This window comes from Topomyia yanbarensis, chromosome 3, assembly GCF_030247195.1.
Source record: "Topomyia yanbarensis strain Yona2022 chromosome 3, ASM3024719v1, whole genome shotgun sequence".
NCBI lineage: Eukaryota > Metazoa > Arthropoda > Insecta > Diptera > Culicidae > Topomyia > Topomyia yanbarensis.
In genome coordinates this window covers 12,480,919-12,495,011 of record NC_080672.1, presented here as the reverse complement: position 1 = coordinate 12,495,011, position 14,093 = coordinate 12,480,919, and the positions used below count along the sequence as shown (strand labels likewise).

The following is a 14,093-nucleotide window of genomic DNA, read 5'->3' as shown; positions in this document are numbered from 1 at the left end:
TATCTCTAAATTCGCTGTTGCTGAAGATGTCAGGCATGCTTGTCTCGCTGACCAAAGTTTTCTCTGGCTTTCGGAAATGGCGGATTGTTTCCGATAACGACTCCAAGGTAATATTTCATCAATTGATGATTCGCGCCGAGGACAATCAGAAGCAGCGGTTTAATAAACCCGGCAGAGTTACCAAGTGTTTACATCATTGATGTAGTGACTTTCGGATCGATGAGCTCTCCTTACTCAGTCCATTTTATCCAGAGTTTGCTGCACAATATCCCGACAGTGTGTCGATGACCGATGCTGCACCGGTTTATTTCGGACGTGACAAGTAACCTTAGAAGAAGGAAGTGCTAGCGATGATCTGGGGTCGGAATAAACCAGTTCTCATTTTAAACTAGGTTCGGCGAGGATGTGCGACTGACAGAAAGGCTCGCCGCAAACTGTACTGGGTTTTTTCGATCCTCCTATCGCCGAGGACACCTATCGCCGTTCACTACCCACAGAAAATACTTAGATTGTACCTGTGGCGTTCCAACTGTCATTGGGATCAGGAAATCGTCCCCAATTCCTAGGAGATTTGGAATCAGTAGACAAGATGTTGAGGTTATATGTATTCCCCTGTCAACTCGGTGGCGCTAAAGTGGACTAAAATTCCACATATTCACCGATGCACAGCATATGGTTGTATAGTATATTTACAAGCGGTTATCAAAGAAGATATCCAGTGTAGTCTGATGATGTACCAGGTTACTCACACTGCTTTCTGCAAGGAATCTCGCACCTTATGCAGCATGCTTCATTCGAACCTTCACCGATACAAGCTGTTTGTTGCTTTTCGAATTGGTGAGATACAAGAGTCCATGAAGGAGCCAGACTGGTGCTGGATTCGGACCGAACTCAACATCGTGGACGTACTGACGAAATCCGCCATTGCAAAACGAACGAGAGTGGTTCAACAGACCATCGGTCCTGTACCGTCTGTATAGGAAATTTAGCCAACGCAAGTATCGACGATCAGAGAGATTGACGAAGAAGTTAGAGGTGTTGCTCTGTTCCACAGAGTGATTAACATTGAACTGACTTCTCGCTGGACCAAACTATTTCGAGTGGCAGCCACCATAGTGAGTTTTATCGCCAACTGTCACTAACCAGTAAATTGAAGCGCAACATGATGAGAAAAAGTAATCCAATCTACAAAGTTCAGCGGTATTGGACAACGAAGTTGTGCTACGCATGAACGGCAGACTCGCATTCACATTCGACATCCTATAATCCTGTCGAGATTACGTAGAAGTTGATCCAGAACTATCACAAGGAATTAGGACACTTTAATTCGGAGACCGTATTTAACATGAGGAGACAGCGGATTCAGATTCCGAAAATGAGAACGGCAATACAAAAGGTAGAATGAAAATGCATCTGGTGCCTTATCATAATCACAAAAAAGCCTCCCTTCCAGTTCAAAGGGTTACTTCGATCTTTCGGTCCTGTGGGTCTAGATAACCAAGATCTGGTGGAAATCATAGTTAGATGGTGTAAGGAGAAGTCTTGGGTTGCAGGTTCGTGAGCTGTTGTACTCCCACGCGGAACTTTACTCCGCCCGGAACACCACACCTGAGACCAAATGGTGCGATCGGTGAAAGAAGCGATGCGATCACTCGACGATGGAAGAATGCTGACAAACGAGATTATGGTTACAACACTTCCGTAGTCGACCGTAATGATCATCACGTGTCTATTAACATACTTACCGCAATACACGAACCAAACCGAAACATTAATGCCGCAGCATTTGCTGCGAGGTATGGATTTTGATGCAGACGGCGAACAAAGGACTAACAGATCCAGAATCAGCTCTGCCGAACATGTAAGCGATCTCGACTTCTTGCAAACTGCATATGGGAGAGGTCTACTAAAGAGCGCCTTCCGACGATCAACCATTAATCAAAATGGTGCGATAAACATAGCCACTCGAGGAGGGCGACCCGGTATTCGTGGTCGACGGGAAGAACCGGAACCATTGCAAAACAATAATCTTTCAAAAATAAAATAGCAGTTTTACGCGATGTTAAAAAAAAATTGATCGCCGCTCTAAAAAAAATGGTTTTCCACAGGTTATTAAAAAGATTTCATAGGTGTCTCGGGTCAAACTATAGGAAATAAATTCCAAATAAATCAAGCAAGAACCGTGTCTGAACTGAATCTCCCAATTTAATCACAACCTGTATGAATGAATGGAGCAGTATACACTTATCAAAGGACTTAATATACGATTATAAGAGCCCTTAGTCTCGAATCTTCTTGCGTTTGAATCAATTCAAACTATTATCGTTGAAATATAGAAAAGGAAGTGAAGAGGATCCAAGGATCACCATGACCCATTTATGGTCATTTATGGTAGAAATTATGAGAACACGACAGCAGGAGTAACCTGCCATATTTTGGATGTATAGGAGGTATGTTTGCATGATGTGGTGAAACAGTATTTCGGTCAAGGAGACGCAAGGGTGAGCTAAGCTCTGCTTTTGGAATTATCCTAGGAAAGGAGAACAAGGAAAACCCCCGACCATACAACAAAATTGACAAATAGTACGAAACAGGGGCCCAATTCTCACAGTCACGTCATTTGGTGACTAGAAGGAAATTTTCTTCTAGTCACTAGGTGACGTGACTGTGAGAATAGGGCCCTAGGTTTTCTATGGCGATATTATCAGTTCAACTTTCCAGGCAGGCAGGTATGGGAAAAATACATTCGAAATTCATTCATCTGTATGCATCTTCTGATACATCTCATGCTACCAACCGTTGTGTTTGTCTCACGAAGTAAACGCCTGGAAGTATACACTGAGCTTGTCGCAAAGCTCATTAGTGATAGCAGCTGTGCGGCACTCAATTGACTCCCGTTCGTTCTAAGTCGGAGAGCCATTCTCTCAATATTATCTAAGAATGATGTTTGGATGTGAGTGAATCAGATTGGAATATTATTGTTTTGGTTTGCGAGCCACTCGATGAGTCTAATCTTGATTCAATCATCATATTCAATCATTGAATCGTTCAATCGGTTCTCTATCCTTTGTAGAGGTAATATATGGGTAGAAGTGCAAAGGTAAAATAGCTCAAGATGCAGGATTTTTTATTTTTACATGCGCAAGCTTATCGTTTAACGGCTAGCGTGACCTACAAGTTACTGACTTTATTTCTTCTGTATCATGTTGAAGTACTTTTTACTATTTCAGTAGGGGAACCGGGGGCAAGTCCGACACCCTAAGCGCAATCATTTTTCTAAAATACCACGAAGCTCCAAAAATTGCATATTCTGTGCATAATCCTTGTTTAGATGGTTCTTAACAAGATATAATTTTTTCAGTGTTTCAAAAAATTGGATTCATTAAAAATTATTGGTTGCCAAAAGGAGAAAAATAACATTTTAAAAACGCTGCGGGTACGACCGACACCCCGAAGTGGCAAGAGCGACACCCTTGTTAGCTTTCTTTTTGTCCAATTTTTTCATTAAAAATGTGCTGTGTATGTGTGATAAAGTGTAATTATGTGTATATGAGTATGTGTGATGCAAATTTATGCTTTCTGGAATATCATCGCGTAGCAAGAGGAAAAGCATACGAATGTGTGGTGTGAATAAATAATGTTCAACACTTGGTTTTCCACATTAATCTTTTTTAGCTTTATTGCCGCTTGTGAAGCCATTCTAAGAAGTAAGATCCGTTCTGCAAGAAGAATATATCCCCTGTTACTAAGATTCATTCACTTAGAAGTAGCATACCCTTTTGTAGTGAGCTATCCGGTTTTCGTTATGATTTTTCGGAACTCTGTTGATCAACAATCCGGCAGAATAGATTAGAATGTGCGGCAAAATACTGGTAATTTTCAAAGCTTTTGTGCTGTTAAAACCTTAAAATGTTTCAACTAAAAATAACATCCAAGTGCGCATCAACTTTGCTTTCGCATATTTTGTTTATTTTGTGACGTTGGATGAATCTATATGGCATATATGTGTATCAAAATACTCAAAATAATCGTACTAATGATATCCTGTTATTATTGTATGATTTAAAATTTGATATCTGGGAAAAGCTATGGGGTGTCGGACTTACCCACGGAGTCGGACTTGCCCCCCATTCCCCTATTCATTAATCTGTCTATCTTTTGTGCAGTTAAAATATTATCGTTACAGTTGAAAACTGGAAAATCCTATCAGCGACAATTCTCTTTTGTTCAATGCTAATTCACGACGTCGGGAGTAGTGTGTTCCATTGCTAAAAACAAAAGAAAATACGATTGTGTCTGGTTGGATTTTCCAGTTTTCAACTACAACCACAATATTAAACAATGGCTTTGGATATCATGACGCACATGACATTCAAGGTTATGAAGCTCAAAAATAGTGTACGAGGTGTTATAACGACCAAATGGTAAATTTGAAAAAAAAATACATCAAAACATCTAAAATGATCCCAACGGAACATATCTGTAAATAATATTAAATCCTAGTCAAACCAGCCACAATCAGTTTTAAATGAAGCAATGAGCCGCGATCGGTTGTTTTATTTGATTCGAAATTCTGACAGAAACCTCAAGCCAGCTTAACCCTTGTGAAGGCAAGCTAAAATCCTAACATTAAAGGGCAAGCCGGGCCTCTCAGGGCCATCTAAATTCAAGCTCCTTTTTGCCGTTCTCATATAGAAAGGTTATGCAATCGGTCGAAATTTCGACTTTTTAACCGAGACCCGCAGGTCCAAATCTCTTATACCATTCGACTCAGTTCGTCGAGATCGTAAAATGTATGTATGTGTGTGTGCGTGTGTATGTATGGATGTATGTATGTGGCAAACAATCTCACCGATTTTTCTCTGAAGTGGCTGGACCGATTTGTACAAATTTAGTCTCAAATGAAAGGTGCAGCCTTCCCATCGGTCGCTATTGATTTTTTTATTGATCCGACTTTAGGTTCTGGAGTTACGTGTTGAAGAGTACAATCACACAGCAAATTTCCATAGAAACTGATACCACCATGATGTACAAATGATGCAATATAAATTAAAATATGTGCAACATTACTTGGCTTTGCATGTCTAGATCATTAATGACCCACCGAAGGCACTTCGACCACATGGGCCAGCTATGGCGGTTCTTGATGCCCCGGGGGAACTTACCAAGTTCCTAAGATAATGTCATACCTATTTCTCAGCGAATTCTTTACCGATTTTTACAAACTTGGTTTCAAATGAAAGGTACAGCATTCCCATTGGCTGCTGTTGAATTTCTAATTGATCCCACTTCCGGTTCCGGAATTATAAGATGATGAGTACGAACACGCCGCAAATCCCGATTTCAGCGTATAAGGCGATGGATGTAAAAAGGTCATTTTTTCCAAAAGGTGAGTACTCGGAAGATCACGTCGACTGTCGATTGGTTCTGAGCTCCATTTCGTTTGAACACGACCAATAAATGTTTCTGGGTTGCTATTAATTTCTTCTGATGCATAACCGGAGTACCGGAGTATTCATATTTTGCTGCATCAGATTAATCGTCGGAAGCAATATCATTCACATTTTCTTCCTCGCTTTGCAAATCAGTTTCGGAATCGTCTGCTGTTGAATTTGCTCGAATTTCTTCCATTATTTCAGATTCTTTGAGACGATTGAAAACATGGGTATATCGTCTTATAGCCTTTTCAATTTTTTGTTGCTTTTAGATCCTACAATTTGAATAATTACGACAACTATAACACAAAGAATATACAACAAAACCTATTTTAATCCACCTAGCGGTGCAATTGTGCCTTTCTCAATCGTGAATCACGAGAATGTGTGCGTTGTTTATATTCATTAAAAACTTTTAAATGCATATATTACATTTTATTATTATACATCACATGACAACTATATACAGGAAAATAAATCATTATTCGAGTTCTAAAATTTTGAAAAAGAAAAAACAGCCACGGTAATATTGAACTGAAAAAAGGTGCGAAATCGGCAAAGTCCCAAAAAGTCGATTTTTACAAAAAAAAAAAAAAAATCGAGATAACATAAAATCTCGACGTTTCATGCATTTTAAAGATGTTTGGCATCAAAAATACGAATTCGATTTCTGAAATTTCATGGGGTCCCCCCTTTGAAAAAAATTTTGAGTTCCGGCTTATATGGGAATTTCATATGTGACCGGACGATTTAGTCTATATTTCCGGAACCATACAAGCGATCCGTACGAAATTTTATAGACATCTGTGGGGATATTATAGCTATCATTTGGGACTAAGTTTGTGAAAATCGGCCCACCCATTTCAGGGAAACTGATGTGAGTTCGTGAATTTTGAAAGATGGCCGCTTTTCCCGGGCACTTCCGGAACCGTGTATGGTGGCTATTGTAGTCAACGAAAGTTTGGTTGGCCGTCGGTGACCTAGAACAGCAAATTTAAGTTGTTTGAGAGACATTTTAGCGAAATTTTTACCTTTTTTGCTTTCATCGGAGTATCGGTTTGAATCACAATTTGCTATGTGATCGCACGCCACAACCTGTAACTCTGGAACCGGAAGTCGGATCGGGATGAAATTAAATAGCCATTTACGGGGACGCCTTACCTTTCATTTGAGGCCAAGTTTAGTCAAATCGGTCTAGCCATCTCCGAGAAACCGATGTGACTGTTATTCTGAATTTAGATACTTCCGCCGGGGCTTCCGGAACCGAGGATGGTGGCCAATGTGGCCAAATAGACTTTGAATGGATGTTAGTGATCTAATACTACAAATCGAAGCAGTTGTGGTCATATTTTGGAAAAATTTTCACCTTTATACATTCATTGCAGAATTTATTAAAATCGACATTTTCTGCGTGTTCGTACTTATCACCCTATAATTCCGGAACCGGAAGTCGGATCCATTAGAAATTCAATAGCAGCCTATGGGAACGTTGCACCTTTCATTTGAGACTAAGTTTGTCAAAATCGGTTCAGCCATCTCTGAGAAAAATGAGTGACATTTTTGGTCACATACACACACACATACACACACACATACATACATACACACATACATACATACACACATACATACACACACAGACATTTGCCGAACTCGACGAACTGAATCGAATGGTATATGTCACTCGGCCCTCCGGGTCTCCGTTAAAAAGTCGGTTTTCAGAGCAATTGCAATACCTTTCTATTGAGAAAGGCAAAAATAGACAATAACGACAGAGTTAGGTTATGTTGTATCCAAATAATTGTCAAGTAGACCACAGTGGGTGAAATAAAAGTATTTACCCAAAAAAATATGACACACGTCATTATCGTATGCTATTTTTACATTTCTTAGAAAAGAAATGTATAGAATTCGCTCAAACTTTCAAAAAAAAATTTCTTATAAGAAAAGGTAAAAAGATAAAATCAATCAAAACATGAAAAAAATTCCTGTTAATATGAAGATGGACTCATCAAAATGTTTTTTTTTTCAGATAAATATTAATGTATAAAACCCGTGGTATTCCTAGTAAATATTGCATGCACACCGGGCCTGCCAGGCCCGGCTTGCCTTTTTGTGCATGTAAAAAATTCAAACATAGCTGCGCATCACTCCATAGATGAAAATTTCACAATTCTTTATTTTTACTGTATCGATTTTGTTGGCTATTTTCGGCAAATTTGAGACTAAGAGAAACGAAAGCAATGAAATTGAAAGACGGATAGGTATTCTAGAGCGCTTTCATTCGCTTTCGTTTCTCTTAGTCTCAAATTTGCCGAAAATAGCCAACAAAATCGATACAGTAGAACCTTGCGGCAATTAAAACATAGTAACATATAAACTAGTTGGTAAAAAAGTAGATAAAAATTCGATTTCTGCTAGCTGAGCTGTGGCATTAATTGCTATCAGCCATCCGTGTGTGCGGAACGAAAAAATCAATAAGTAGTTCAATCATAATAGGATCGGTGCGACACCGATAGCTTGGTGTCGATTGAATGCATACGTCACGGCTTGATGCTAGCAGAAAGGGAGAAGAATGATCGCATGGTCGTTCTAGGCGAGGATTTGTGAAGAATTGTTTGCCGGCGTCGGCGGTAAAACATGATGATGAGTTATGTTCTACCATAGACCATGCGGTAGACTTGGGTGCAACGCCCAACTCCTACTCTGCAGAAGGCAAAGAATTCTTCACATTTCCTTTCGATCATGCCCATATGAGCCTGCCTAGTTCTAGTTTTCCGTTCTAAGTTTATAACTGATTCGCTCTAGAATACCTATCCGTCTTTCAATTTCATTGCTTTCGTTTCTCTTAGTCTCAAATTTGCCGAAAATAGCCAACAAAATCGATACAGTAGAACCTTGCGGCAATTAAAACATAGTAACATTCTTTATTTTTGTTATAGATTTCAAAGCTACTTATCAAAATTTCCATGCCCAAGCTTATACTGCATACACATTTTTTTGTAACTACAAAATTGTAACGTGCCGGGCCTTTGAGACCCGGTTGCCTTTTTGAGGGTTAAATTCTGAATGTGCTTTACTGGAATGAAACCAGCTTCTTCGGTAACTACCGATCGAGCCAACCCCATATAGTTTAAAAACTGTTTAATCGCGTATAAACACCCTTAATTGCTAAATTGGACAATATCTTTTGACAAACTGAGTTTTATTAGATTCTGAGATGATTATGACTTTCATTGGTTTAGTTTTCGATAAAAATACACTAAAAAAATCAGTTTGGACAAGAAAAAGTTTGTTTCAAATAACTTTTTTTCTTGAAAGTGCCCAACTAATGACTAATTTTGCGAAAATAACTCCTACAACTTTTTTTTTGTAGGATTTGTTATTTTTAGACAATAGCCATTTGAAAATAATTGGTTAAAAAAGTTTGACTCTCTCAAAAGCTTGTCTAGATCATTTTTGGAAAAACAAAGTATGCAAAGTGGCTTTTTGTGACAAATTTCTCATGTACAGAAAGTTTCATTAAAATCTGAGAGGGTGCTGCCAACATTTGTTCGAGTTGGCGCGAAATTCGTCATATTATGAATGGATATGTCATAAAAGATGGATCAACTGACCTGACCATTAAAACATTTCTGTTGGAAAAGCCTTTGCACTCCGTAACACAATTAAAACTACTTTTAGAAAAATACTAAAACAAGATGGTCTAATTCCTATGGCTCAATATCATTAATATCAAGTATATCATGTAGAGCTTTTTTTCTCGGCTTGCTTTTTTTCATTATAGGACTTATCGACTCTCCAAAACAAGGTTATTGGATGCGTGGTACGCAGTTTTTGAACACACCCTTTTATTTTTACGAGCACTACATTCATTTGCTTTCACACATAAATAACTAGCATAATCCATAACAATAAATGAAGAAGTTAACATGATTTTGTGAAAAAAAAAATTTGGCGTAAAGTAGCCCCCTCGTGGGGGTGACTTTATGCCAATTTTAGCTCTTTAGATTTCACGTTCAATCTCGATTTTTCAAAAGTTCTTTTCAATGACTTTGGAGGTACTTGTGCCATATGTAAAACATCGAACAGTTTCAAATTTGAAGTTGCGTGATCGTAGTTCTTGAGTGTAATGTACAAAACGTTCTATTTTTGGCGTAAAGTAATCACCGATGACGGTATTTCAAAACCCACTCGTCAAACTCGTTCCAAAAACAAAGATAATTACAAAGATATTGATATCCGTCATTATCCCGACGAACTAGTTATGAAAAAAAAATCAACAGGCGTATTTTTGGAGTCTACGTTTTTATGTACAACGTATCCAACACTTAAATTTATTTAGCGCAGCTCTGTCTACAAATCAATATAATCTTAACAATAGCAAAACAAACTTTAATTTCGTTTTTACTCTTAATTTACTATAATAAACAGCTGTGCGACTGCTACTACGAGGTAGAGGCGTGCGCCGCGCCGCCGATTTCAGGTAAAAATCGGCGGCGCGCCGGCGTCGCGCCGATGTGCTTACTACTTTTACATGCAATCGTCGGCGTGGCGCACACCTCTACTACGAAGGGTGAGGAAATTACGCTCCGTAGCGGTATAATGAATTTGTTTATATAAACATCGCGTTAGCCTCTTAAAAGAATTAATTTTAAATTTAACAATTTCTATCGCTTTCCGAATGTGACGATACTATCTCAAATCATTTCCAAAAGCGACGTCGAGTCCTTGCCTATGAAGCAATGATTATTATAGAAGTCATATGTCACAGACACAGTATTCAAACTGTGCTATATTTTAACTATGTGACATATCGTTATACTATATGTTTTTGAAGGATCTGGATCAACAGTGCTCTCTAGCACCCATGTTACCGCTTAACCTCTATCGAAATAAAATAGATGTTGTATTTGATATCGCTAAGAGATTTACTCTCAGAATCTTCCTTCCGACACGTTGATTAGCGTCATCAAATTATATTTTTTCCTTCTAGTGTAGAGAATTGCAGTTTTGTAGGCACATGATTTCTATGCAGTAATGTAACATTACTTTGGCCATGAGTTTTGCAGATACTATATGTAGTCATGATTGCTGGTTGGTCGCTTTTTAACTGGACTGCTTTTTAGTTGGAACTCCACTAGTTGGACCATTGTCCAACTAAAAGCATCTGAACGTCAAAATTTCATGGGAAATTTACTTTGACAACTTACACTACTAACGTATCCTTTGGACTTTTCGAAATGCGTCAGTCGGTTCAACTGGCGAATCAAAATTCGTTAGTTAGATAGAGGCTGTGGCTCAAGCAGCGAATCAGGACTGCAGATTGTTTGCCACACCATTCAATTAAAATACTAATATTACACGCACAGAAATGTTGTTAGGTTGAATTAATAAAATTGTTTGTTGAATTCAGCGGGATCTAAATAGTTGAACGGAACGTGCGCACGTATTTAGAATAATCCGTAACAAAGCGCTTTGTTGCCTTTTCGTCATTGACCAGAATTATGCAGAAAACATTCGCAAAATGTTTATCAAAAGCCTCTACGGTTCATCAGCCTTGGGTTATAATATCAATATATCGATCATAATAATCAATTAATATTTCTAATCGATTTGGTACTAAACTTTTGTTTGCCATCTTGAAATAGATCGCTTAGCATGTTTTATATAACTCTTGGCTGTTTTTTCGATCATTTTGGTGATCAGTCGATTATTTGCCTTAATTAAGCATATTGAGCACATTGAATTAACAAATCGATTGCTTATTACGTTACTACGCAGTTCACTTGGGTTCGGATTAAAACCCCTATAATTGAAACAAACAGAATATTTCCAAAAAAAAAATAGAGCCAAACTTTACCAAAACAGTTTTGAGACGAAACTAGAAAAACAGAAAGAATTGTAATTAAATAAAAAAAATCGGCAAAATTTTCAGAATCCTAGAATTTTTGACTGCAGCCCTGACCCACCATTTTCACCCAAACCCGATGGCTGCACTGCATCAGTCATCAGCTGATTTCTGTATGTGAATTTGTATCACCCGTCACGCTGGCATAACGCCTCGCCTGACAGCACTCTGGTGTTGAATCGTGCGACTTCCTTCTCGCACCCGCTGCGAGTTGATTCGATGAAATCACTCAGTCTCGCTCTACCAGCAGCACCAGCTGGTTGTTAGTTTTGTTTTGTCACAGCTGAAACAGTCAAGTAGCTGTAGTAAAATAGCAAGTGCGACGTATAGGTTTTGCGACTCGGGTGGTGGTTCGGTGGTGAATCTGTTTTTCCATTTCCATTATTAAAGTGACATTAGTGTGAGATTAGTCAACCACCAAATCAGTTTCATATTTCATCATCAATAACGAGAGCAGAACAGAAAAGTTGAACAGCGAAAAAATTTCCGCTGCGTCCGATCGATTCAGTAGTAGGAACTGCGGCAGAAACAGTCAGATGGCCATCAGCATGGCTTCGGAAGGTGGAGCCCCGGAGAATTTTCACATCTCGTACGGAAATGACGATGACGACTCCAATTTGAGTGTAGGCTCCGTACGATGTCCCCTCTGCAGCTACTCCAAGCGCCACTTTCACTGTAGAAACTGCATTCGAAATGGTGACTTTCTGCACTCATCTCATCATCTGCTGGAGAGGTAAGTTTACGCAAAAAGAATGTTACGTTAGAGGTATTTTTTACCCCTAATTTTTCCTCAGGTTTTCGGAGAAGCAACTACGCTACAAAAATCTCAAATCCGCTCACGTAACGCTGGAAAATAAATGCGTCCATTTGATGGCCCGTCGAAGGCTAAGCTGTCAGCTGCGAGCTGAGATTAAGGCAAAGTCGGAGAACATTGCCAACATTCGGAAGCTGATGGCCGAGAAGAGGGAAAATGTTTCACGCTTGCACGCGCTGAAAAAGGAACTACACGAGTCAAACCGAATGCTTGGAATAAAACTTCCTCGCTGTGAGGATCAGGTGAAGGTGATTGGCGATTATGTTCTTTCGAAGCTGGAGAAAAGTGCACTTCGGCGGGAATCACTGATGGAGCTGCAGAAACAGCTAAAGCAACTTAAGCGGGACGATATCGAAAAGCTGATCAAATACATTTTTCCAGTTTCGCAAGCTATCAGCAATAAGAATAGTTTTTCTAGCAGCGACGGAGAGAGTAGAAACACGATCAATGAAATTTCTGAAGCGACCAGAACAGCATACGTACGAGGAAAGTGGATCCTGCAGGATAGTTTCGGTGAAAAACAGCACATAATTGTTGCTCCGGCATTGCCTGGTAATGGAAACTATTCCGCGTACAACGACTGGGCCACGGTTAACCCGGCCACGGATGTATCTTCTGTAGGTAAGAATGAAGACCCTACGAAGAATATGGCCAGTAGAAATCCCGCACACACAATAGCTGCCGCGCTTACCTACACTACTCAGCTGGTACAGATTATATGCTTCTATCTTGACATCCGCCTGCCGTACAAAGTCTCCTATAATGATTTTTGCACCACAGCTCTCTCGGAGACACAGTTCAATCGGAAGGTAGCTCGTTTGAATGCAAACATTCTCTACCTATGCTACACACAAGGTTGTCGTTTAACTGAACTTCGTCCAACACATACTCTGGAGAATGTCCAGCGGTTGCTAAATCCGTCCCATGCGGATTTGGGCCGGCTGGGACCGATGGACAGAAACTTCTGCTTGAACGAGCAGCTCGATGCAGCGTTGACGCAGCATCTGGGCACAGGTGAAGATTCCGACTCGGATGGTGAGTTATCTCCTGACGGAACGTATTGAGTCCAAATATCATCGGTGTTTTTTTTTAATTTCAGGCGAATCCAACTTACAGCACGAATGGGAAGCGGTTCCAAACAATCTTCCACCGTCGGTGGAAACAGATACTCTACATCTGACGGGAACTGCTGGAACCGGTGCACTGCCCTACAGTAATACTCATCGATACCAGGCACACCATCATTATAACCACCACCCACACAATAATCCAGTAACGACGACGAGTCTCGTGACCAGTGCTGTCGCTTCCGTCACCTCGTTGTGGAAGGGTTGGACCGGGAAGTAAATGTGATTTCGGGCTTTCAAGGTGGACGCAAGAGCACGCGTAACATGTGATAAGAAACTGGAAAATAACCGGATTACGTATGGCTCCCATTCAAAGCTGAGCAGATGAATTTAAGGCCTGCCTGGTCTCTAGCCACTATATATTTTTTTATTTCCTTGACATACCGATCAAATAAAACTAGATTACATTTTCTAATAGCGAATAAGTTCTTGATTGGTTAATAATTTCGAAATTCTGAGTCTGAGGTGCAATACCGTAGTAGCTCCGAATTTTCGCCGAGAAGGTGGATACAAGAAATGTGAATGGCGCCACCAAGTAATATAGTAAGCTAGAACTTATTTTGGCGAGAAGGAGACTTCTAAACAAAAAGGAGATGTTCCGAAAGCAATTAATACGCTGATGTCGAACTTTTGTCAGGCGAAGAAAACGAGACACATTGCTGATACCAGAATAAGTCAACGTACTCGGTGGCCTCGCTTTGATAAGATTTGGCGATTTTAAATGTGTGAATGGGTTTTGAAATAGAACTATTCTGGTAGCTTTTGGCTACCTTTTGGTTTTTTCGAAGGTAAGGATTGCTCGTCCC

General features: G+C 39.7%; 2 protein-coding genes across 3 annotated transcripts in view; one reads left to right on the top strand and one right to left on the bottom strand.

The window, feature by feature from the left end:
- The window catches only part of LOC131693155 (phosphoserine phosphatase), a 45,980-nt gene that overhangs the window by 3,094 nt on the left and 28,793 nt on the right, over window positions 1-14,093 (bottom strand). The gene's annotated exons all lie outside the window — the stretch shown is intronic.
- On the top strand, window positions 11,595-13,701 carry LOC131693154 (beclin 1-associated autophagy-related key regulator). Its single transcript, XM_058980748.1, has 3 exons — window positions 11,595-12,079; window positions 12,141-13,195; window positions 13,260-13,701. The coding sequence occupies exons 1-3, from the start codon at window positions 11,883-11,885 to the stop codon at window positions 13,505-13,507; spliced, it is 1,500 nt and encodes a 499-aa protein (XP_058836731.1). The 5' UTR covers window positions 11,595-11,882; the 3' UTR covers window positions 13,508-13,701.

Bases quoted from the DNA above. Each gene is read 5' to 3' on its own strand.
- LOC131693154 (XM_058980748.1), top strand. From the start codon at position 11,883: ATGGCCATCAGCATGGCTTCGGAAGGTGGAGCCCCGGAGAATTTTCAC. The intron at 12,080-12,140 runs GTAAGTTTACGC...ATTTTTCCTCAG, and splicing joins TCTCATCATCTGCTGGAGAG to GTTTTCGGAGAAGCAACTAC. The intron at 13,196-13,259 runs GTGAGTTATCTC...TTTTAATTTCAG, and splicing joins TGAAGATTCCGACTCGGATG to GCGAATCCAACTTACAGCAC.